This window comes from Lynx rufus, unplaced genomic scaffold (genome assembly GCF_022079265.1).
Source record: "Lynx rufus isolate CCGP_SWC_20201006 ecotype Redwood Valley unplaced genomic scaffold, mLynRuf1.p SCAF_12, whole genome shotgun sequence".
NCBI classification, from domain to species: Eukaryota; Metazoa; Chordata; class Mammalia; order Carnivora; family Felidae; genus Lynx; species Lynx rufus.
The window spans coordinates 57,554,488-57,579,566 of record NW_025814826.1 but is presented as its reverse complement, the minus strand read 5'-3'; the positions used below and the strand labels follow the sequence as shown (position 1 = coordinate 57,579,566).

General features: G+C 47.5%; 1 protein-coding gene across 1 annotated transcript in view; it reads left to right on the top strand.

Moving 5' to 3' along the window:
- Positions 1-25,079, top strand: part of ASAP1 (ArfGAP with SH3 domain, ankyrin repeat and PH domain 1) — a 313,489-nt gene that overhangs the window by 246,201 nt on the left and 42,209 nt on the right. Inside the window, exons 13-17 of the mRNA XM_047074194.1 lie at positions 12,682-12,769; positions 15,149-15,197; positions 20,799-20,962; positions 22,503-22,636; positions 24,475-24,566. Of these exons, the coding sequence (XP_046930150.1) occupies positions 12,682-12,769; positions 15,149-15,197; positions 20,799-20,962; positions 22,503-22,636; positions 24,475-24,566 (527 nt within the window). The remainder of the gene's footprint in view (positions 1-12,681; positions 12,770-15,148; positions 15,198-20,798; positions 20,963-22,502; positions 22,637-24,474; positions 24,567-25,079) is intronic.

The window sequence follows — 25,079 nt, the reverse complement described above, 5'->3', positions numbered from 1 at the left end:
TGTTCACCGTTTGCTAGGCATTCACCAGCACCTTAACGCGTTGTAACATTTAACCCTCACAACCTAAGTTATGGATGATGTCACCTTCACTATTCAGATGGGGGAGCTGGGGCTCAGAAAAGTTCACTTACAGGTCACATAGCTCACACATGGCACAGCTGGGATCTGGTATAGGTTGGAACTCTGCTCGTACACATTCCCACACCCCTCAAAATGTGAATTCCCCTCACCTGCAACCCCACTTCCTCCCCAGCATGGGATCCCAGGTTGGGCCATCACAGACATAGTCAGCCCTGAACCAGGAGTGCCTGGGAGTCTGTGTGGGAGAAGCACGTTGCCTGTTCGTGCGGGCCGGAATTCTTTGATGGCCCGAAGCATGGCACGAATCCTGAGAAGCGATTCATTCGTAAGGACAGTCAACACAGTCGGCCCTTCACTTTTGTGATAAGGTTTGGCGTCTCCTGGGCCAGTACCCTGACTCTTGGGGACCCACAGGGTTGACCTGTGTCTGGGCGAGTTCCAAAGGTATCCAGGGTGGTCTTTTCAGATCTTACCACCTGCAGCAGCTGTAACAGCAGCTAGAACCTTATGACCGGGGAGGTGTTTGAGTGCAGCTCTGTGCCGTAGGGTTGGAGGCTGAGGGCGGCAGTTGCCTGGATGGGAGTGTGCCTGCTCTTCCCTTCGCTTGCCCGAGCCGGGTTGTGGCTGATTATTGTCTGATTTTATGAGCTGAGGTGGGTCCGAGTGGTGAGACTCCGAGATGGATCTGGTTTGTGAGCAGAAACAAAAACCAGAAGAATATTCTTCAGGTGAACTGCACTACAGTGAAAGTTTCTGACCACTTGACCTTATGTGAATCAGGAGTTTTTAGTTAGGGATGTGCTACGTGTACCCTCTCTTTACCCTCCTCCTCCCTTGGGTTCATCTGGCTATCTGACAGCCTCAGGAAGCCTTTTGACAAGTGATGTTATGACCTTATTGTGTCCCACCTACTGGGCTTTCTTAAGAGCCTGCTGTGGGAGGCAGCGCAGTGTGAGGAAACCGAGCAGTTGATGGAGTGAGTCCGTGGCACTGCTCACTGGTGGTCCTGTGACCTTGGACAGTTTGCTAAAAATAAAAATCACTTCTCTTCCACCCTCCCTTTTTTGTTCCTGCCAAACACATAGCTGTGGCCAAGCCAACTGTGTCAGTGCTTTCTTAAGGCTCTAATCAACAGCAAATATCACATCAGCTACATTGTGTAGTGGCCGTGAGAAAGCACTGTGGCATCTGTCAGATCTGAGTCCTTTACTGTGTGACCTTGAGGAAAGTATTCAACTCCTAAAATGATAGTGAAGATTAAATGTGATAATGTGCTCCATGGGGGCATTCAGTTAGCAGGAATCGTTCCTGTCAGCATCACCTCGCCGGGTGTCCTGGCAATCCTGTCTGTCGGCAGGCAAGCTCTCCTGCCGCGAGCATTGGAAATTGTGGGTCCACCTCTCCTGCGCCCAGAGCAGCCGGGGGGCGGCGGAGGAGTGGGTTCCTCCACCGATTGGTGTTACTCTCTTGCCTGCTTTTCACCGGCTTTGGGCCACACATTTTTGCTGCCAGTTACATCACTTGTAGTCCCATCCCTGCTCCTACAGAAAGGCCACTTCTCCTGACTTTGCAAACACTGCTGATGACTTACAATCCAGTTGAAAACGAAGGCCAGCAGTTTCCTTGGGGAAACATGTGGGATTGAGTCATCTTTGGAAAAGTGGACAGAACAACCTTTGTTAGAAAACGTGGAGGCTTTGTTTGGGACCTCTGAGCATGTGGGAATTTCACTGCTTGAAGGCCCCCAGTCGGTGTCACTTACCCACGTGACCCAGCAGAGGGTCGCGTATGCACTTAGATTGATGAGCCATGGACTGTTGGATTGACCATTCGAGAATGATCTGTTCTGGGGGCCAGTCATCTCCCTAGCTTACTATTAAGGAAGAAATGCATTTTTGGGGGTGCCTGCAAAGGGGGCAGCCAGCCCTACAGGAGCTCATCTGCAAATTCATTGCTTTTCTTGTATCTGTTCAAAGACATACTTTTTTTTAATTTACTACTCAAAGTAGTACATCACTATGGGAATCAGATTCACTGAGAATCTTTGAATTTGTTATTACAGTAATATGGATAGTGGCTTCCATTTATGGGCCATCTAGTATGTTTTGAGCAAAGTATAAAATGCTTGTGGTATTTCAAAATACCAATTCTAAGAAATCTATCGCAAACATTTCAGTCAGCCTCAAAGCTTAAGGATAAAGGACTTTATATCCAGCCACAAAACTATTATACATAAACTTCTATATCTTTGAGTTGTTTTCTTATCCTTTTTACTTTAAGCATTTTAGTATATAATTTAAAAAGCTATCAAAGAATATGTAAGAATTAATAGTTGGAGTATTACTTTATTGTAATAATCCTAAAAAATTAATTGCAAAAGTATAAGAAGCTTGACTTCTCAAAAGTCCTTACGTGGTGGATTTATTAACCTCAGTGTCACATACAGCTCAGATCCTGGGTTGAAACAAGAAAGGTGATTGCCGTTTATTGATCACTTAGAGCATGCCAGGCTGGCTATACAACATACATGCCACCATCTTCACTTTTCTTTGGTCTGGAAAGTTCTTAGGAGGTGGAAACTATGTCTTACCTTTGATCTCCCAGTACCCAGCACACTGCCTGACATACAGGTAGTGTTCACTGAATACTTTTGGGTGAAACTGCAGTTTATAGAAGAAGACACAAAGACTCTGGAAGATTAAATCCCATGCCTAGAATTAGCCATTTGTGAACAGCTGGACCAGTTTTCAAACCCTGAAGCCTCTGCTCTTCCTACTATATGAATCGGCCTTTTCTCAGATGCCAGCTTGTTGTTAGGCCTTTGAAAGTGGCTTCAGTAATAGTTCTTTGGAGAAAGAAACCCCTCATCGAATCATTATAGGGTCTTAGAGTAGACAAGTCCGGGTTTCCTGGAAGGAGGAAATGGGGAGTCCTGATATTAAAGATACGACAAAGCGTCTGTGAATTTGTCTGGATCTGAAAACTGATTTCTTTTAAATCTCAATTTTTCAAATGCCTGCAGATGCTCTTACGATTAACACCCTAACAAGTCACTAAGTTTATCATCACTTTTTTTAAATTTTTTTTTTTCAACGTTTATTTATTTTTGGGACAGAGAGAGACAGAGCATGAACAGGGGAGGGGCAGAGAGAGAGGGAGACACAGAATCGGAAACAGGCTCCAGGCTCCGAGCCATCAGCCCAGAGCCTGACGCGGGGCTCGAACTCACGGACCGTGAGATCGTGACCTGGCTGAAGTCGGACGCTCAACCGACTGCGCCACCCAGGCGCCCCTAGTCACTTTTTCTCAATCAGCCAACACTAAAAGTATTTTCATAAAATATCACACAGATGTTCAGTAAGAAGGTTTGGCGTTTTACTCAAAGAGCCTGAGAAACCAGTGGGACTGGACCAGGCTGAGCCTCTTGAGAAGGTGCTCGGTAGGCTGAACTCTTTAAAAGGGGTGGGGGGTGGCAGCACCTGGGTGGCTCAGTCGGTTGAGCGTCTGACTTCAGCTCAGGTCATGGTCTCGCAGTTCATGAGTTCAAGCCTTGCGTTGGGCTCTGTGCTAACAAACAGCTCAGAGCCTGGAGCCTGCTTCAGATCTGTATCTCTCTCTCTCTCCGCCTCCCCTGCTCATGCTGTGCCTCTCTGTCTCTCAAAAATAAATGTTAAAAGGGGTGGGGATCAGGAGCACAACCTTCTGAGGCACCCTGCACTGAAATACCCTTCCAGCAACTTACCACGTGTGGCTTTTGTTACTGCACCTAACTTTACTCCTCATCTGTGAAATAGGGTAATAACGGTACGCGTCTTCCAGTGTTGACAGAATTCAAGGAGCAGATGCATTTAGAGCTTTGTGGCACGTGGACCACACTGGACGTTTCATAAACTTAGCGGTTACTGTCACCATCTCGGGGAGCTGAGGTGGGTCACAGCATTGGATCCTGGAGCTAGTCTGCCTGGGTTCGAATTCCAGGGGACACTGAATCCCTATGAGGCTTCCCCCGTCTAAATAAAATGGGGCTATTAACAGTCCCTAATTCATAGGTGGGTGTAAAGATTAAACTGGAACAGGTTGTGGGGCAGAATTAGTGCTCAAAAAAAGTCAGTTATTATTATTGCTATTACTACTCTTCCCTAATGTGTTACTACCTCCATTGGAAACTGATTTGCTGGAATTTTTCTTTTTTCTTTTTGTATTGCTACTTCCTTACTTCTCAAGATGCTTTGTGAACCAAGTTCAGGTACCTGTCCTCTTCAGCCTGTCAGAGGTTAACAGCACCTCTGGCACCTCCAGGGCAGCGTCACCAAAGCTAAGAATTTGATGTCTGTCTCCCTGCTTTGGGCTTTGGGGATACACAGACAGTTCCCAGGGACTGTTGTTTATCAGTCCACTCCAGAGCCCGAAGGGGCTGCGTTCGTTTGGCTGCCAGGGGGTTGGCAGGTGCACCAGAAGGCCATCAGGAGGCACAAGGCAGCCTGCACAGCAGATCGCCCCCTTCCTTGCTGCGGATTTAACAACGGGTCTCTGTGATCGGCCCTTATGGCCTCCTGAGGCTATGCTGGATTCCACCAGATTCCATATATTGTCCCCACCGCAAGAAGAGAGTATTTTCCTTTCTCCAAGAGATTAGAAGCAACAACGACTTGTCAGAGGACAAACTTGGGAGCCCATGAGACCCGGCCTCAAACCCCTGAACAATCCGTAGGACCTGGGATACGTGACATAAGCCTTTGGAGCCTCCATTTTCTCCAGTGTAAAATGGGAATGTTTGGCTCATTAAACTGTTTCGCTGATTCCAAGCAGCCGTTGGGCCGGACGCTAGAGGACCGAGGATGAACTGGCCGGCCGCGCCCTCTCAGAGCTCGCAGTGACCCAGGGCTCAGAGCTCTAAGAAGTGAGCAGCATGCTAGGGTAGAAAATGAAGGGGAGCTGCCTTCGTGTGGCCAGGGAGGGCTTTTCTGAGCAGTTAGTGGTGAAACTAGGGAGGAGCAGTCCCAGCAGAGGGAAGAGGGCAGTCCACAGTCCTGAGGCCAGGAAGCGCGCTCAGGGAACCCGAGATGAGCCAGTGGAGTGGCACCGCTTTCCCTACCCTCTTTGAAGAGTCTTTTGGAGGCTTAAATAACACATTCGTTGAAAGTTGTTGCTATCTATATGTTCAGGTACTAACACAAAGAGCATTCGAGAACAAACTTAAAAACTACAGTTGATGTAGCAGAAGTTCCAGTTAAGCAAGAACCATTAAAAAATGTGTAACAACATCTTGAACCACTTACTATTTTAATCCTCTTTTGGAATTTTTCTCTCCCCCTTTTGACTGATAATTCTGTGTCCCCTCCATCCGCTTCAGGTGGTGCCATTTTTCTTCCCCTGAGCAGCCCGCTCTCACCCCACTGCCCTTGTGACCTGGCACCCTCAACCCCTTCCCTTTTCTTTACAGACCAGAGCTGACTTTCATAAATTAAGTTCAAAATGTAGCCTCTGGTCCCACCAGCACTGCTGTTGAATCCTTTTTAAATTTAGTTAATTATTTTGAGAGAGCGAGCGTGTGAGAGGAGGAGGGCCAGAGAAAGGGAGAAGAGAGAATCCCAAGCACGCTTCACACTGTCAGCACAGAGCCTGACACGGGGCTCGATCCCACGAAACGCGAGATCACAACCTGAGCCGAAACCAAGACTCAGAGAAGCTTAACCGACTGAGCCACCCAGGCACCCCTGGTGCTGAATCTTAATAGTCATGGTCACCCGCAGAAGAAACAGCTGTTCCAGTGCAGATAGTGGTATGTGGACGTATAAAATAGCAGCACCATTTCTGAAACTCGGGGTGTCTGTGGACTTTCTTTCTGGGCTTCCGCCACGTTGCAAATGCAGAACCGAAGATGTTTATCCGAGGACTTCCCAAGTTCAAGTTGCATGAAGCATATGTTTAGAAGTCTGTCTGGTTATGTTTTACAGGTTGTTTATGCTTCTGACTAATACACTGAGTAGGAGTTTTTACTGTATTTCAATCCCAAGGTTATAGATTAGCGGGCGACAGCATAGAGTTTATTTCAGATGCAAATTCCTGTGGCTTGCATCCGAATGAGCCGTTGGAGGTGATTGGAAGAGGCTGCTGTTGGCCCAGTGAATCCAGTGATTCTCAGCCCTAACAGCACAATAGACCATCAGGTTCCTTACTGCAGTAAGAGATTTTCAAGAACATCTTCATATTCAAACATACCTTACACGTAACATTCTGCCAGCCGGAAGTGAGCACCAAGGTTTAAGTGGTTGGGAGGGTTGAAGGAATCCATAGTCGATACAGATTCTAGGAGGAGTTACTTCAGTGAGATGATCACCTCCTCCTTCCCTAAGCTATCTATCAGAAGGACCACTAAAGGGGTGGAGAGCTTTCATTGTAGCCACAAGATGGTAATTTTGGAACATGGAAAACGTCAGGAATGGGTGGGATTTCTCAACAGATACACTAAGTGGTTTTGAGGGAAATGAGGGAACTGACCGTTCCAGGGTAGGAAGAACCAGAAAAGAAAAAGCAGGAAACATGTTCTCATTTACTCTGCAAACGTCCCAAGGGCTTGCCTTGACAAGGAAACCGTGTGATAAATGAAAAAAGCTCTGGGAAGGAATTTGTTCAAATCTCAGCTTTGCTTTTTCCTTTCTCTGAAATATTTTATTTTTTGCCTTCCTGACCGTCCGTTTCCTCATCTGTAAAATGGGTACAGTAGCAGGACCTAGTTATTAGGGTTATCGCAAGAATTAAATAGCACAATTTCTAAAAATACCTAGCAGTATAGGTGCCCAGTGAATGAATGCTGATACCTTGCCCCAAGTGAGCCAAAATACTTTCAAAAAAGCAGTTTTGATGTACTAAAATTTTAGAGATCAGATCTCTCTGCAGTGTAGGTGTTCAGTGTGTACCTAATGTCTTGCCAGAGGTTATTGTGGTTATTCATTGCGTGCCAAGTATATGTGTCCCTCTAGGGCAGAGTAGGTGTCTAAATATTTATGGAGCAAAAAGTTGGCAGTGGCCATAATGGTCGGAACAGCTCCGTTACCAGGCACAGAAAGTGAAGAGAGCTCTCTTATTTTCCCTCTTTTCACGCAACAGCCTCAGCCTGGTGGGGTCAGGCTTATTCCCCCCAAGGAGTGGCTGATACTCAGTTCTGGTTTGCGAAGCAGAGCAAGTCAACAGCATGATGGAGGGAAAGAAGTTCGTTTCTGGATACTGATTCCAGCAGCAGCTGTTGGCTGCTAGCCGAGGAGTATGCCTGCGCGAACAGCTTTGCACTCCCAGCGCAAACATTTCCCCGTGGCGCACACGAAGCTAAGGACCAACGTGTGGTGTTTGTTTTCTTCCCGGAGACGCAGAAACATTCATCAGAATCGACTCCTTCCCTTTCTGCTTACGTTGCTGACAGGCTTCCTGGCTGAGCAGCCATTTTCCGTTTTGAGTGGCAGTGCGTTCTGTCACGGGGAGAATATCTCCATCCCTTCTGCTCATGGAACGTGTGCAGAGCTTCCCCAGTTTGGAGTATTTCCAAAAGGGAAACATTCAAGGGTGGGTTCGCCGGGTCCGCGTGTATGTATAAAACGAACACATCTGTGTAAACTGTCAATTGGGGAAAAAAGCACTTTGCAAAACAGTATCCACAACTTGAACGAACCCATGATTTTTTAAAAACAGACACCTCTCTCTCTAGCTCTCTGTCTCTCTCTCACACACACACCCCCACACGTTTTGTTAAAGTCAGTGTATTAACAACGATCATCTCTGGGTGTGAAAGTGAGATTAACAGGTAACATTCAGTTTCTTCTTCGTACTGTGTCCCCAGTTTATGTCATTCTCGTAATGAAAAGTGAAATCTGCAGGACAAGCCTCAGAGTCTCAGGGAACAGAGCCACAAAGTCTTCAGTTTTGACACATGTCAGACCGATGTTTGGAACAGAAGCACGTGTAGCTTTTCAAAGTCCCTGCTCAGCAGCAGACCCTCCCCCTGCCCCCCGCAGGGACCGTGCGTCCTGCCCTCCACTCACCATCCAGACGCCTGGGCTAAGTGAGAACACATACCCTATAGAGGTAACGTCTAGAATAATTAGTTAAAAGCCTCTCTCTTCAGCTGTATGTTGAGTCCCCAGCCCTTAGTACCATGACTGTAGCTTTGCTTCCAGCTCCCATCATCGCTCGTCCATCTTACCTTCTCGGCTTCCTCCTCCAGCCACACCCCTGCATACAAACCTAAGTGCCCACTGTTGGAATGACTCCCTTCCGGAGACTGTCCGAGCCACAGAGGCGCGGATGTGAGCTCCTTAGCGCCAATGCAGTTCTCCCCCCGACCTCCCCAGGGGGCATCACTTCTGCCTTGGTCTCCTCTTAACCCCCACTGCCTGCACCTGCTCCTCCTCACTGTCCCCCCTCCCCCACCCCACCCCTGTTCAGATTCCCCCTCTGGGCCCTCGCCAGGGCTGAGGCTGCCTCTCTGGAGGACTCCCCACTCAGCCCTCCCACCCCACCCGCGCTCCCAGGCTCCGCGCCCATTCCAGATCCGTGCCTCGGTCCGTTTCCTGTAGCTGCTTGATGGCACAGACCGAGGGTTCTCGCATGCTTGGGATGTTGCAGAGGCTTAATAACTGTTGGGCCACGTAAGTGAACAAGTGTATCAAATAGGCTTCTAAAATTGCTCACCAGTTACAAAAGTAACTGGGGGAGAATCCGATGACCTGAGAAGATAACCGAAGTAGAAGTGAACCTTGGGCACCCTCGCTCTGTTTGTTTCTAGCCCTTACACTTCTTAGAAGGAGACGTTCCGTCGTGCACTGGGGCTTCTACCCTTTCCTGAGCGATTCCGCGTCGCATCTTTCCAGGCCTGTGCTGCTTGGTGGAGCCGGGAGGAGGAGCGGGGCTTTAGTCCCCTCAGACCGGGGTTCAGCTCCAGGCTCTGCTGTCTCCTTACTGGGAGATTTTAGGAACATGAGTTAACGTCTCTGTGCCTCCGTTTCTTCATGTTACTTAGTATAAGAAACTAGTGGCTTCCCTCACAGGTGGGAGTACACGAGATAGTGTAGGTAAGGCAACTGGAATGCTTTCATTCATTTCGTAAACGCTTATTGAGTGCCTGCTGTATGCCAGGCACGTTTTAGTGAACAAAGTAGAAACATGTGTGCCCTCAGTGGGAAGAAAGAAGGAAATAAGGAGTAATCAGAGACAGGAAGAGATAGAGCAGGTGTAAAGGGGATGGAAAGTCGCTGGAGGGTCGTCAGGCCAGGAAAGCCGCCTCTGAGGAAGTGCTGATTTTGAGAGCCCTGGAGGGAAGGACAGAGCCTGGAGATCCGGGAGGGCCACAGGGTGTGTGCATCACGGGAGGGAGGCCAGTGCCCTCACCGCCCAGCAGAGGGAGCCGCAGGCACGGTGGCAGGAGCTGGTCCAAAGGAGCCAGGAGGCAGTATTGGAGTTGAGGTACAGACTGTGGTGTTTATTCTGAGCGCGGTAGGAATCCTCACCAGTAAGGACTCGATAAGTACATGCTTTCTTCGCTCTGAGTTTTTCTTTCCTTTCCTTAAACAATATGAAAGCATTTCCTAAACTGTACCCAGTGATGCAGCCCAGGGCAAGTCATTTAGTCTTTGGTTTTAGTCTGCCAAAATGCCAGCAAGATTATACCTTCTTTAATCAATATACCTATAAATTAGTACTAATGTCGAGAAAGTGCTTTGAAATTTTGGAAAGTTATACAGATGTGGATTTCTACTGTGGAAAGTTATACAAATGTGGATTACCCTACTGATTCCTGAGCCTTCTAGGGCCTTGGTCTGCGGACTTTGGCTGAGCATACCACTCTGCTCTGGTATTTGGGGGCTCAGTACTGGCTATGTTGGCTGCTTCACCAGTGAAAAATTGTGTTCTTTGATCCTCAAACTCACATTTGGAGTAATAGGTCATTTGTCAGATGTCTCACTGGCATTTAGGGGAAGAACCCTTTATGTAAGCAAGATGGACCTGTGTCAAATGAAGTGCGTGCTGATGTGACAAGTGTCAGTGCAGTAGACTTGACAGAATTCCGAGGGAATAAATACCATACGCCATCATCACTGGAGTTGTGGGCCAACCGTGGAAGGACTTACACCGTATAGAACGCTTATCATCAGGAGCTTTCTGGTAGTGAACTTGGAGGCGGTCCATGCTTAGAAATGAGAGGTGAATGGCATGTTTAACTTTTCTGAATCCAGTTAATGTTACTTTTTTTCTTTCTGAAAATGTATCTGTTACTTGGTTGTATCTGTTGGTCAGGTTGTTCAGAAATACTGGAGTAACATAGATTTGGGAAAGAAAATCATCTACACTCTCTGCTACAGAGAATTCTCTGCTACATTCATATGTGAATGGTGTCTTAAAAAGTTTTAAATTTTGGGGGTGCCTGGGTGGCACAGTCATTTAAGCGTCCAGCTCTTGACCTCAGCTCAGGCCATGATCTCATGGTTTGTGAGTTCGAGCCCCACATCGGGCTGTGTGCTGATGGCGTGGAGCCTGCTTGGTATTGTCTCTCCTTCTCTCTGCCCCTGCTTGTGAGCACTTGCGTGTGCTCCCTCTCGCTCTGTCGCTCTCTCTGTCTCAAAAACAGAAAACATAAACTTTAAAAAATCTTAAATTTTTCCAAGAGGTTTCTCAACTTTAGGGTAAGAAACCTGAAACCTCTTATTATACATAATCATCTTAAGCTTGGGAAGTTCTTCCTTATGTCTGGCTCAGATCTTCTACAATTTGAGTATATTTCTTCTTCGTTCGTGCAAATGGAAAACAGCTGTTCAGCCTTCCCCCATAACAACCTTTCATGTTCTTGAGGATGGTTATTAAATCCCTCCCCAGCCTTCTTTCCTTGGGACTAAATAGTGCCTTTAACCGATCTTCAAAGTGCCCATTTTCCACTCCTTTAATCATCTCCTGGTCTTTCCTAAGCTTTTCTCCATCCTTTAAATGTGGATGCCAAATTGGAACCCAGTATTCTATGGAGAGTCTCACAGTGAACTGGGATCGCTACCTGTTCAGGCTGTCACATGTGATCGTCATTCATGTGGGACTCCAGCCATCTCACCAACATCCAGAAGGATGAGATGTGGGACGGACAGTTCCCTCCGCAGTTGGGCTGGGCCTGGGTGTGGCTGCAGCCAAGGATTTGGAGGCTGAGGCCTTTAGCAACCCACAAGCCAGGTGCATTCTAAGAAAAATCTGCAGGCCTACAAACCCCCGCCTCCCCATCCTGAGTTTGGCAACCAGTTCTGTAGTGCGGGAACCCTTTCCCAAGTGCTGTTTCCTCTTAGGCCGAACCATCCTGCGAAGGACTTCACTGCTGGTTTCCACGCCTGAGTCAGATTTACATGCAGGCAACATGAAGTCCCTCGGGGTCTGTCACTTCCTCCCCCAGACAGCTTCCTTTTGGAACAGATCTTTTAGGACAAGTGGCATTAATCTCTGTGTCTAAACTCATTGAAAGCACAGAGGAAGGAGAATCTCACAAATTGTTCAGTGAGCTCAGGAAGGTAAACAAATTAATTGTCCAGTGTCCACTATCAAGAATGAGAGAGGTAATGTGTCATTGAAATTGTCTTAATCATGTGCCATCTCTGTTGTTCGGGGCTTCGATTGGGTCACTGACGTGTGACCTTTTCCTATCCTCTCCCGCTCCGTTTTCCCCAAAAACTCAAGTTCCTTGGGTGTAAATGGTCCTGGTGTGGGGATTTTCAGAATCACAAGAATGGAGGCAGGTATACAGGACTAGAGTTCCATTGTTTACTTCAGCAGGCTTGTGTTCGAGCAAAGCCCAGCCTGGGGGCTCTCAGACACTTCCCTCCTTGGTCAGCTCCTGCAGGAAGCAGACATCTGGCATCAGCCGTTGGCCAACATGTGACCTTGGACAAATACAGGAGGGCAAGAATGAGTTTTGACCAGGGTGATTTTGTAACAAGACTCCATGGAGGCAAAGCCTAAATTAGCATGACTCTCTAAATACTGCAGGGCCTGAATGAATGATGTGTGTGACCAAGAGATTTGCTGACAAATGATATGAAATCCTTACTATATTTTCCCTCTCTCCAAGATTTTGGAGCTCATTAAACAATGTCTCGTTAAGCAGTGTCTCACAGGTCAATTGTCTTTGCGCTTTTGAGAGAAGTACTAAATTTTGCATTACAACCAAAATGTGTGGGTACCTGAGACATCAGGTTTGGGATGACTGATTCCTGTGGTCATTTGGAGTCCTCTACATTTCACAGTAAGATACAGTATGGAGAGTGCCGACTGTTCGTGCTCGGGTACGTGTAAGTTCAGAAAGGTGCATTTCCATGGAGCGTGCCCACTCTTCATTGAAAGGGAGGCGGATGATCCTGGTTCCATTCTGATTAATCACCAGGATATGTATGTACATTGCAAAGACATTTGTCAGGCCACCTAAGATCTTTGTCCTTCTTTAACGAGACTCACAATTCTAACAGGGTAAATAAAACTTCACCACACGCGCTGCATGAAGCTGCCCGTCTGCCCCGCAGGCCGCGGACCCTGCAGGTGGGAAGATAATGCAACGTGTAACTTCCTCACTTCTTGTTCTAGTCTAACAGGCAACCCGCTAAGCTGAACCTCCTCACCTGCCAAGTGAAACCAAACGCCGAGGACAAGAAGTCTTTTGACCTGATATCACGTGAGTCCTTTTTCTCTCCGGGTCGGTGTGTGTGGCTTCTGACATACATCTCCATCTCCGGGCGTGCAAACAAGCAGCTTTCCCAGGCAGGGCCCCTGGCGCTCCTGCACGGGCACGTTGCTACATTGACACTGAGTCCACCCGCGGCGGGGGGCGGTGCATAACAGGGTCAGATCTGAGCCCTAGTGGATTCATATCGAGATCTGTACGTTAAACTAGACCAGTTCTTGACCATGAGCCCACAGTTTTATGCGCTTGGAGAGATTCTTCTAAGTACATTCCTATTTCTCTCCTAGATCTGCTGAATCACAGTCTTTGCTGTGAAGCCCAGACATAAATATTTTTAAGAAGTCCCAGGTGATTCTGATGTGTACCTGTGGTTAAGAATCTCTGGCATGGGGCGCCTGGGTGGCTCGGTTGGTTAAGCGTCCAACTCTTGATCTCAGCTCAGGTCATGATCTCACGGTGCGTGAGATCGAGCCCTGAGTTGGACTGTGCACTGATGTGCTGACGGCACAGAGCCTGCTTGGGATTTTCTCTCCTCTCTCTCTCTGCCTCTCCCTCTGCTCTCACTCTCTCTCTGTCTCAAAATAAATAAACGTTAAAAAAAAAAAAAAAAACAGAAAAATCTCTGGCATAGACTTGGGAATGCAGGTGTGCCCCTATAACCCTACAGCGGACCTGCCCAGAGTTTTGTCCCTACAAAACAGGGCTCTTAAAAATCATCTTGCTTCCAAGAAAAATTGCCTTCCAACCTCCCAAATGGACGACACTGCATGCCATCACTCTCTCACTCCATGGGTCGAAGTGTGCTTTTCCCAGTGATGAGGGCTCATAAAGACCCTCCCATCCCCCAAGCTATGGCCTGTGTCTTCATGGTTTGCAGAGAGTGGGGTAAGATTGTTTTCTTCTAGACCAGCTCCCTGTGCTTAACCCTGGTCCCATGGTTGCACTGACGGACCCCCGTGGTCACTGAAGGGACACCTCTTTATAAGGGAAGAGGACAGTAGGACCGATAGCGACTCACCAGTATTATGAAATCCTACATATTAACCTTCAGTATTCTCCCTTCTCTCTAGAGCCCTGTGGGGCTGTCCACCAGCTCAAGTGCACAATCTGTGTGCACAGCACAGAAATACTTATCTGCCCCCTTGAAATCCTCTGATGGAGTTGTGTGAATAGGAGCCCCAAAACAGTTTCAACCCAAAAGGCTCAATCCATCGTGAGACCCTTTAGATCCAAGCTGGATTATGCAGCATCTATTAAAGTTCAGAGTCCCCATGATTTTTATGACCAAGAAATTTCTCAGGCTATTGAGGAGAAAGAAATATGAAAAGTGGGAGTTATGACCCCAAAAAGCCAAGAAATCCTAGACTTGAGAGCCTGTAGCTTATTAATAATAGTCATCTGTTACGGAACATCTGATATGTGTCAGGGGCTTTATAAACATTATGGCTGATCCTCACAAAAGCTCTATTAATTTCCTGCTTTATAGAAGAGAAAACTGAGGCTCAGAGACATTCAGTGATTTACCCAAGGTCACACAGCAGTAAAGCAAGATTTCTCAGCCAGGGTTCTTGGGCTCAACTACGCATGGCGTGTTCTTGGACAAACACATTCTCTGTCTCTCTCTCAAGGAGATACAGGGTGTGAGTACTTGACCTGGAAGGAGATACAGGGTGTGAGTACTTGACCTGGAGCAGTCACGAAGCAAGTGACTGGTTAGTACAGAAAGGTTAGTTGGACCTATGGTGAAGCAGTCTAGCAAATCCTGCATTTTAAGAAAGAGTATCCATTGCATACGCCTGCCCAAACTGTCCAGGTTAGGCTGTTCCCTCCTTACCCAGGTAGCAGCTTGAAGGTGCCTCTCGAGCAGGGTTGAAGCCCTACCTCCCTGAAGCCTGTTTCAGCCAGAGAGCAACCTGGGTCAATGTATGCCTACTTGTAGGGGCTGCCCTGTGAGTTAGGGATCATTGAAGAAAACGATTTTTTTTTTTTTTTAAAGAAACAGTAAAAGGCAAATTTAAAATGACAAGTAAAATATTGAACTGGCAGCCAGCAGTCTCCAGTTGACCAGCTGGTCACTGAAATCCACTTTGATCACATGGGATCTCTCCCCCTGCCCATTTTTCTTTTTCACAAAAAGTGCCCGATACCAGGTATTTGCAATTATTTTATCGTATTACTCTTGCAGTTCAGAAAAACAATACTGACAAAGTGAATTTAACTGCTAAATCAAAATGGTGTAAAAACAAATTATACTAAGATTTTACTTTTATGGTGTTGTTTTTTTTTCTCCAGAAACTTTTCATAATTTACATTATACCTGCAGGTGTTCTGCTTTCTAAAGTCTGGCTCTTTTTCTGTTTTGTGTTGTAGATAATAGGACGTATCACTTTCAGGCAGAGGATGAGCAGGATTATGTAGCGTAAGTAGTTCTGATATAATGGCCCCGGGGTCCTGAACCGAACAGGCACCTCTCTCCTGTACCACGTACCTTGAAGTCTCCTTTTTATTACCGAGAACCTCTCCTCGTGGCTCCGCACGCTCGCGTCTCGCCCGTGGCCCTCCACCTGTCACTCCGCTCTCTGTCCGGGAGCTCAGTGGACTCCCATGCTCCCTTCAGGATTCGGCTCAGGCCTCACCACTCAGGGGCTCTGTTCCTTCCATCACCCCTGGGCCTGCTCACACTCCTTGATGAGCCTCGGGTTCGGTCTGAGCCCTTTACGGACTGAGAGCTCCCCAGGGCAAGTACCGTGCCTTACTCACCTTTAATCACATCGCCTGCACGTCGCCCGGTGCTGAACCAGTCTGCCGGGTGCTTGGCTGTTACCTGAGGGGAGCAGGAGAGCCTGGCCCTGCGGGAACAGGACAGGCAGGTGCCTCCCGGGGGTGAGCGTGGCTCAGGAGCCTCGTGTCGTGGGGGGAACGGGCTTTGGTGTCACACGCCCCTGGGTTGGGCTCCTGCCTCACCTGACCCAGGGATGCAGCCTCGGGCAGGTCCCCACCCCCTTTCGTCATGTTCTCCCTGGTCCCAGGCTACCTCATTCCCTCTTCCTTCCTGTAGCCTGCCACCTGCCAGGGCTGAAAAAAGCAGTGTGGGGCCATTATATCTTCAGCTGCTTGGGAGAGAGGATGTTGGCGTTAAAGCTGGCAGTTAAACCTTTTGGTAGCATTCCCATTTTCAAAGCCCCGTCCCGTTGGAACACACAGTAAATGCTATTTTCCTTCCTTAATGATTTCTGGAGAGCCACAGAATTCTGTTCACCCCCATTTCTCCTTACACTTACTCCTTTTCTCTCTCCCCCTACCTTCCTTGCTCTCCTCCTCCTATGAAGAATTCCACTCTTTCCCCATTTCAGGAGAAATGATAAAGGATCAGAAAGAATAAAGAATGAGTCGAAAAGATGTACAGTTGGAAGAAACAGCAAAAAGGGGCGGGACGGTGGGCGGGCACTGAGAAGGTAGGAGAGATTAAGGAAGAGGAGAAAAGTCTTTATCCCGTTCATTCATCTGAAGATTCACTGAATGCCAGCTCCAGGCCAAAAACTGTGTAAAGCACAGAGAATATAGCACTAAGTTAGGCAGAGCCCCCTGCCCTGAAGAAACTCGACCTCTGCTGGAAGAGAAGGGCGGTGTGCTGTGGCACACAGGGGAGCACGCACCCCCTTGGGTTCTTGGGAGTGTGGCTCCGAGACAATGTCCTCCTAGGAGGAAAGCTGTGTGAACGGCTCATGACGGTGCCAGAGGGTTATAGATACTCTGCGCTCCAGATGCACGCTCCCCTGGCCTGGAAGCGATGGGAAGGAATAGAAAGGAAGCAAGGGATGTGGCTGATCATGGGGTTGGCTAGCTGAGAGCGGCTAGAGGAGAAGTAACACCAGGAGAGGCCGGGAGAGAGGCCTTCCACCCTCAGACTCACGGAGGTCGTATTTATTGAGATCGCCCTGCACGTTGTGCGTGTCGGGCTCTGTTACTCCTCACAGCCCCGGGAGGCAGACACTGCTCTCCCTCCTTTGAAAACGAGGGCACTAAAAGGCAGCGCACCCATGGTCACAGTCCCAGTAGCCCAGGGGTCTTCTGGGCAAGTTGGGGAAGGGAGTCCTTCGGCCTACCACGGGTGTCTCCTTGCCCGCAGTATAGGTGCTCACTGTGGGCGAGCGGGGGCTCGCCTACGGTATCGCTCATCTTTTCAGTCACAAGGTTGGCTTAATTATGCCCGTTTTGCAGATGATTTAACAAATCAAGTGAGGTTAAGTGACTTGTTTAAGGGCTCAAAACAAAATGGTAGATACGTGATTGCAATGCTGGCCCTGCTGGCCCGTGCAGTTTCCAGTTCACCACACTGTGTGATGAGAGGTCACGGGTTACAGGTCACTCAAAGGTGAGAGCGTCGAGGAATCCAGACCATCACGTTTGCCTTGACTTGGGTGGCATCGCTTGGTTTACTTCTGGGAACTTCATCCCCCTCCGTTATTAAGACATGGGACCAACAGTAGGTGCCTGGTTAAGGCCTTTGTTGGAAGGTAGCAGTGAAAGGTGGTGCGAGCAGGTGAGCATCGCTGGCTGTGACAGGTGTCACTGGTTCCTGCTGGAAAAGGTACAGCAGGCGGTCACATGTATGGGCACTCCTGACACATGTGCCATTAAGAATTTCCTAGCCAGAATTCCAAAACCACCTTGGAATATTATTTCCCCTTCTCATGTTTCACTCTTTCCTCCTTTTTTCCCTTCTCCAAACCCCCCAATGGGAGATTTATGTGAGGCAGGGAACGCATCTGCTGCTTCTTTGTCCTCAAACCCAAGCCATTACTATCGTATTTTTTCTGTGACTTCCAGAGAATTCAGTCCCCAGTTTGGGCAGAGAGGTGTATAGGCTTCTTACCCGTGAGACCGAACGCCCTTCAGTGAAGGGCTTGCTGAGCCCGTCGGGCAGGTGCCGCACTTGGCCTTCCCTGGGGCTGGAGGTGGCAGAAGGGGGCTTTGCTTTGAGTGACGAGGGAGGTAACGGCGGAGGGAGCGTACACCCCCGGGCTTGGGTCCTCATTTACCTGCAAGCTGCATAGAAACAGTTTGGCTGCACCCTCGAGTTTCTTTCTCATGGAAAGTATCCGGGGAAATTAAACGTAGAGCTGCATTCTCACCGAGGGAGGAGGTGGGCACCAGAGAAAGCAGCTCCCCGTCTGTTTCAAGTCAGGCTGAGGACTTCTGGTCCAGCCTTCGCCCCCTAGTGGCCGTTTGACCTTGAGCCTGATCAGCCCCTCAGTCTTCTTTCTTTCTTTCTTTTTTTTACAAAGATTGTTTATTGTTTGTTTGTTTAAATTCAAGTTAGTTAACAGACAGTGTAGTCTTGGCTTCAGGAGTAGAACACAGTGATTCATCTCCTACATGGGAAACCCAGTGCTTATCCCAACAAGTGCCCTCCATAATGCCCATCACCCATCTAGCCCATGCCCCCCACCTCCCCTCCAGCAGCCCTCAGTTTGTTCTCTATATTTAACAGTCTCTTCTGGTTTTCCCCCCTCTCTGTTTTCATCTTATTTTGCCTTCCCTTTCCCTGTGTTCATCTGTTGAGTTTCTCAAATTCCACATATGAGTGAAATCCTATGATATCTGAATTTCTCAGATTGACTTACTTCGCTTAGCATAAAACACTCTGGTTCCCTCCACATTGCTGCAAATGGCAAGATTTCATTCTTTTAAGTTGCCGAGTAGCATCCCCTTGTATGTATATATACACCACATCTTCCTCATCCATTCATCAGTCGATGGATATTTGGGCTCTTTCCATACTTTGGCTACTATTGACAGCGCTGTTGTAAACATCGGGATGGGCGTGCCCTTCAAATCAGCGTTTTTGTATCCTTTGGGTAAATACCTAGTAGTGCCATTGCTGGGTCGTAAGGTGGTTCTCTTTTTAATTTTGTGAGGAACCTCCACACTGTTTTCCAGAGTGGCTGCACTGGTTTGCGTTTCCGCCAGCAGTGCAAAGGGTTCCTGTTTCTCCGCATCCTCGCCAGCATCTGTTGTTGCCTGAGTTGTTCATTTTAGCCATTCTCACGGGTGTGACCCACCTCAGTCTTCTTGTCAGTAAAGACGGGGATCACAGACTTTGCTCAGAGGCTTTGAGACTCCAGATAAAATGTTTAAAGCTTCTGGTACAGTGCCGACATTATTAATCCTGTAAACTCAAAGCAACTTTAGAGTCTTAGAACACAACTGTGCATTATTTTCTGTCTTGCACTTTTTGGTATGCCTGTTACTTTACAGTAATTTAAAAAGTTTATTTTTTTAATTGTCAGAAATAGCTGCTTTGGTTCTTGACCCTTTGAGACATAGTCTGTTCCACCAAATTTGAATTATCCTTCCAGAAAATGCATTGCTCTTAAAATACGTATTTTCTACTTGTCACTACCACCTCCTCTGTTTCTTTACTTGTCCTGATCCCTTGAGTGAGGAGGCGCACGTGGCGTGACGAAGGAACCCTGGGAAGGAGGGGGGTCAGCAGGCATGTCTCTGCTGGAGGACCTCGTGAGCCCCTAAACCTCTCCGGGCTTCTGCGTCCTCATCTCTAAGATATTGTCACCCTCAACGCAGAGGTTTGCTGGAGGACTACATCTCAGAAATCCTCAGTCCTCGGCACACAGTAGACACTGGCATTTCAGATAACCGGAACATCACGACGCTTAAGGAAAGCAAAACAGAGATTCTGCAAACGCAGTGCAAACTCCAGTCACCCAGTGCCGCTGATTAACACGTTGTTGAGCCCACTGTTTTGCATTGTTTTTCAGAAAACAATTTCTAGTCTTTAACTTGAAACTAAACGATAGAGAAAATGTCCTTTAATTTAAAAGGTATTGGGGGCACCTAGGCGGCTCAGTCGGTTGAGTGTCCAACTCTTGATTTCAGCTCTGGTCATGATCCCGGGGTCATGGGATTGAGCTCCACAGCAGTTTCCACGCTGAGTGTGGAGCCTGCCTGGGATTCTGTCTCTCTTTATCTCTCTGTCTCTGCCCCTCTCCCCCGCTTTTGCTCGCTCTCTCTCTAAAAAAATAAAATAAAAATCAATTAATTTCAGGGGTGCCTGGGTCTCTCAATCGGTTGTGCATCTGACTTAGGCTTAGGTCATGATCTCACAGTTTGTGGATTTGAACTCTGAGTTGGGCTCTCTGCTGTCAGCGCAGAGCCTGCTTCGGATCCTCTGTCCCCCTCTGTCTGTCCTTCCCAGCTCATGCTTTCCTTCTCTCTCTCAAAAATAAATAATAAACATTAAAAAAAATCAATTTTAAAGTTAGTTGAAAATTTTAAATTTAATACCTGATTAACTGTTCCACTCTGTGGCTATTTCGTGCTTTAATAATGAACCCTTGGGGGGGGCACCTGGGTGTCTCAGTCGGTTAAGCGTCCAACTTCGGCTCAGGTCATGATCTCACGGTTCGTGGGTTCGAGCCCCGTGTCGGGCTCTGTGCTGACAGCCCAGAGCCTGGAGCCTGCCTCAAATTCTGTGTCCATGTCTCTGCCCCTCCCCTGCTCATGCACTCTCTCTCTCTCTCTCTTGCGCGCGCGCGAGCGCGCAAGTGAAATAGTCCTTCGTTTTCACTTCTAAGTTTCCTCCCTGACAGTGGACTTCCAGAGCACAGGTGCCTTTTGCAAAACTCTTTCTTGCCTTGTGTCCACTTGTCACCAGTTCTTTCTCATCTTCGCATTGGGTTGGCCCCACACAGGGCCCTCTTCATTCTGTCCAGATGGAAACGCACGTACCGTGTCGTCCGTGCAAGCCCTCTGTTGTGTTGATCTTACATTTCATCCACTCCTCTCGTGTCTCTCGGTTTCTCCAGCATGTTGCTTTGCATTCTCTTAACTTTCTCTTCCCTTTGGGTTTAATTTCTTTCATTTTTCCTCATTGTATTGCTGTGGGGGGTGGGCGGATTCTCTTTTGGAAGCTCTTGATGGAAATAAATTTTTTCCAGTGGAAGGAGGAGACAGCGGCCACGCTCTTAAGTCTCCTTCCTCTTTCTTTCAACAACAGATGGATCTCCGTATTGACAAATAGCAAAGAAGAGGCCCTGACCATGGCCTTCCGTGGAGAGCAGAGCACGGGAGAGAACAGCCTGGAAGACCTGACGAAAGCCATCATTGAGGACGTCCAGCGGCTCCCCGGGAATGACGTCTGCTGCGATTGTGGCTCGTCAGGTATTTGCCCCCAGACTTGAGCCGGCTTGTTACACAGTCTTTCTCCCCCTGTAGAATAAAAATGAGCTCGTTATTTAAGTCCTTGTCTCCTTATGGGCACAGACACACGCCCACCATGTATTTCCAACTTGAATGGTCCCAATTCTGAGCCACTTTGATGCATGCCATTTGCTTAGCCTGGAAAACTCCCACCTGCTCTCCCCAAATGGTCACCTGCCCAAATGCTACTGGTTAAATGAGCACTGTGGAACTATGGAGAGAGCACCAGACATGGAGTCCATCATCCTGGTTTTGAATCACCAGCCTGCCACTTAACAGTGTGGACATCCTCATGCCGAGTGCCTTTACTGTTCTGATCTTCAGTTTCCTCGTCCCAAGATGGGACAGTAAACCTCAGTTGTTATGAGGACTTAATGAAATCGTCCGACACATTATACCTTTCTTTCCTTCCTTTCTGCGCTCCGGGAAACCTCCCCAACCTCTATGTCACATGGGTGTCACCTTCCTCCCAACTTCCGTTTTCAAGGACCATCTATATTCTGTAGGTATTGACGGTAGCTGGCATGACTTCAGTGCTTACGTTGTGATAAGGACTCTGCTGGTTGTGTTTTAGCTTATATTCTCTTGCTGAATGCTCACAGCTGCTCTGTGAGCAGGATACTAGCATCATCACCGCCTTACAGATGGGAACACGAGGGGACTCCAAGAAGTTAAGTGACCTACCTCCCAGGCCCGCCCATCTAGTAGGGATCAGAACATGGTTGCAAACACGTGTGACACGCCCAAGCGTATGATACGCTTTCTCATTGTTTTCCATATGAAAATGGCCTCTACACAACACGCCATGAGCACCTCAGAGACCAGTCTCCCAGTTTCTGCTGTGTTCATGTGCGTGTGTGATAGTGACTCACGCCGTGTGTGCGAGGATATGGCAGAGGAGTCATAAGTACCCGGGTACTGACCACTCAGAAGGAAGCTTACCACAGAGCACGAACCCTGTAAGTTTTAGTAACGTGGAAATCCGTATTCCCCCTGTTGTGGGGCCCTTGGGGATCATAGGAACAGCTGAGGTCTGTGAAAGCAGCCTCTGACGTTCAGTATTTACGGTCGTCTTATCACCAGGAGGATGGGTTAATGCGTGTCGTAACTGGGAGGTTAACCACACCTGTGGAACCGCGTCAGTCACTGGCGAGGATGACGCGGGTGGTGTGGGAGTGCCTCTCCCCAGGATGTTTCGTGTGCCTCACAGGACAAGGCTTCCTCACATTTTCACGAGAATAAAGAACTTAATTTTGTTTTCAATTTAGGGTTGAAAGAAAATTCTTTAGAATGTCTCTTAGCCGTTTTGCTCTCTGACAGGCTGGTAAGCTTCATGTTAGCCCCTAGGCTAAACCACAAGCATCCATTTCTTCCCTTTAAAGCTTTCCCTTTTAACTCTTCACAAGTTTCACTATTCTTACTCTAGCTTCCTTTGTAGTTGGCACACTAAAAGTAGGTATCATGTTTGTTTCATTGTCTTCAAAATGTTCTTTCCACACAGAACCCACCTGGCTTTCAACAAACTTGGGCATTTTGACCTGTATAGAATGTTCCGGCATCCATAGGGAAATGGGGGTTCATATTTCCCGCATTCAGTCTTTGGAACTAGACAAATTAGGAACTTCTGAACTCTTGGTAAGTAGTGACCTGTACCTGGAAATATATATTGCCATAAATATATTTAATACGTGGCTTTGGAGGATTTTTTTGTTTCTGCCGAGTACAGAGAATTCCAATTCCTGCATTTAGTGAATTTGCGTGGATATTTAAAATGTAAATCTTGTGGTATGTAACGTTGACTGTTTCTGTTTCCTTTTTGAAAAACTGGTGAATCATGCATTTCTATAATTACTTCAACTAAACTGACTCTTTTTTTCTGGGATGGGCTTTTTTCAAAGCTGCCTTCTTTCAGAATTAGTTTTTATAAGATTCACTCACTAGAAGAGCAGTAAAGGGAATTAGGTGTTAAACTCACATGATCACTTTACCCAGTGGCCTGTGTGCATAAAAATAAAGACTAAAGAGTCTTTCTGTTTTTACTGCTTATAAGCTTGTGTAAGTCCCCATGAAGTGAGAGTGGCCTGTTAGCTACAGCCATAAAGCCCATCGCTCCTTAACCCCGAACTTGTTCAGCTAGTGAGGAGAAATAGGATGCGAAGGGACGGTGCTGAGATTCATTACGTGGAATGAATCTGTCCTTCCCGTCACGAGTCACCCAGATCAGGAGCCCTCATTGGGTCCAGGCTCTGCTGGTCCCTGCAGTAAGTACACCAAGTAAAGGAAGGGAGGCCGCTTGGGGTCTCCCATAATGCCTTCTGGTCAGAAGCCCTGTCTTGCATGATTTGAACACGGCTGCACTGTGAGGGAGTCTTTTTACTAAGGGTAAAGGTGCTTGAAGCAAAACAGGGCCCTTCGTACAGAACGCTCTTGGGCAGAACCTGAGGGAGCCTGGGGCTCAAAAATCTGAAAGCCTAGCTTATCACTAGCCTTGTCTGGAGAAAAGGACCCAGAAGTCGAGGCACTTAGCCACCCAGCCAGCAGCATTTGCTTTCTGAGCATCCGCTAAGCAATGGCGGTACGTCTGTGTTGTGTGAGCCCCTGGTTGAGGAAGTATCATACTAATGCTCAGCTTCCTGACTCACTTCAGGATTAGAGAAGAAAGGCTCCGATCTAATACTTGACACATTCTTCTTTAGCGTGGAGGTGGTGTCACTCCCTCCTTGACTTAAGGTAGTTTTAAACCAGTTGACAACTAGAAATAGGGAGAGTCCAAGTCTGAAATACTTGCCAGGTGATAAGCCCAAGATTTTCCCCCCAGAGACCGGATAGCATGAGTGTTTCTTAAGCTATACGTTGTTCCCCGAATTATCCAAACAACCAAAAGACCTTCAGGACAAATTCTCCTGGAAGGGTCTTGAGCCCAGAAGCGAAATGCTTCCTGCAGCAGCCTGATGTGTACCCCAAATGTAAAGGAGAATCCCACATTCTTCTCTGTCCAGTAAGAATAAATCTGCTCAGCCTAAAATTGCGGTGTGATGGAGCTTGAAAAACCGTTGCTGTCATTTAACCTAGATTCATATGTGGAACCTGCTGTCCAATCTCAGTGTGTGTGTGTGTGTGTGTGTGTGTGTGTGTGTGTGTGTGTGTGTGTGTGTAGGACCATATCCTATTCTATTCTAGCATTTATCATGTTGTATTTGTAAAAATTACTGGTTTTCTTATTAATGACCCTTCTAGTCTTTTGGCTCTTGCAGAAAGGAACATGGTTTATCCATCTCTTTATTTTCAGTGCCCTAAAGTTCCATACCTTGCACATAGTAGGTGCTCATTGAGTATTTGCTGACCAGATGGATGGATGGTTTGTATTCTGAGTCAGTGAGGGAAAAGATATGTATTTAGAAATCTCAAAAGTAATAATAGGAAACTCTTAAGCTAGTATAAAGAGTGACTGTATTGTGTTTTGTATGTTACAGCTGGCCAAGAATGTAGGAAACAATAGTTTTAATGATATTATGGAAGCAAATTTACCCAGCCCCTCACCAAAACCCACCCCTTCAAGTGATATGTAAGTACTTCTAATAGACTGAATTCTTTACTATTCTGTAATTGTTCTTCTGCCCTCCCAAGAATCGTCTTAAAGGTTATAGTATTTTTTTCCCCAGAGGAAATCCCATTATGAGGAAAGCTCAGAGCACAGAAAAGTATTGTGGAGTGACTGCATTTCTGGAGTGCTGGAGTGCACAGATTATGTTCCCTGGCCCCTTCCCCTAGGTAGTTGCAGCCGCTCTGTGGAGAAAGTGTCTTCATGTCAACAGTTCATTCCAAATCATGGCCTGTTGTGAAAACATTAACACGTATTTATTTTTGAGAGACAGAGCATGAGTGGGGGAGGGGCAGAGAGAGAGGGAGGCAGAGAATCCGAAGCAGACTCCAGGCTCTGAGCTGTCAGCGCAGATCCTGACCCAGGGCTTGAACTCACAAACCACAAGATCATGACCTGAGCCAAAATCGGACGCTTAACCGACTGAGCCACCCAGGCGCCCCACGGCCGTCTTATCTTAAAAGGACTTTGACCTGA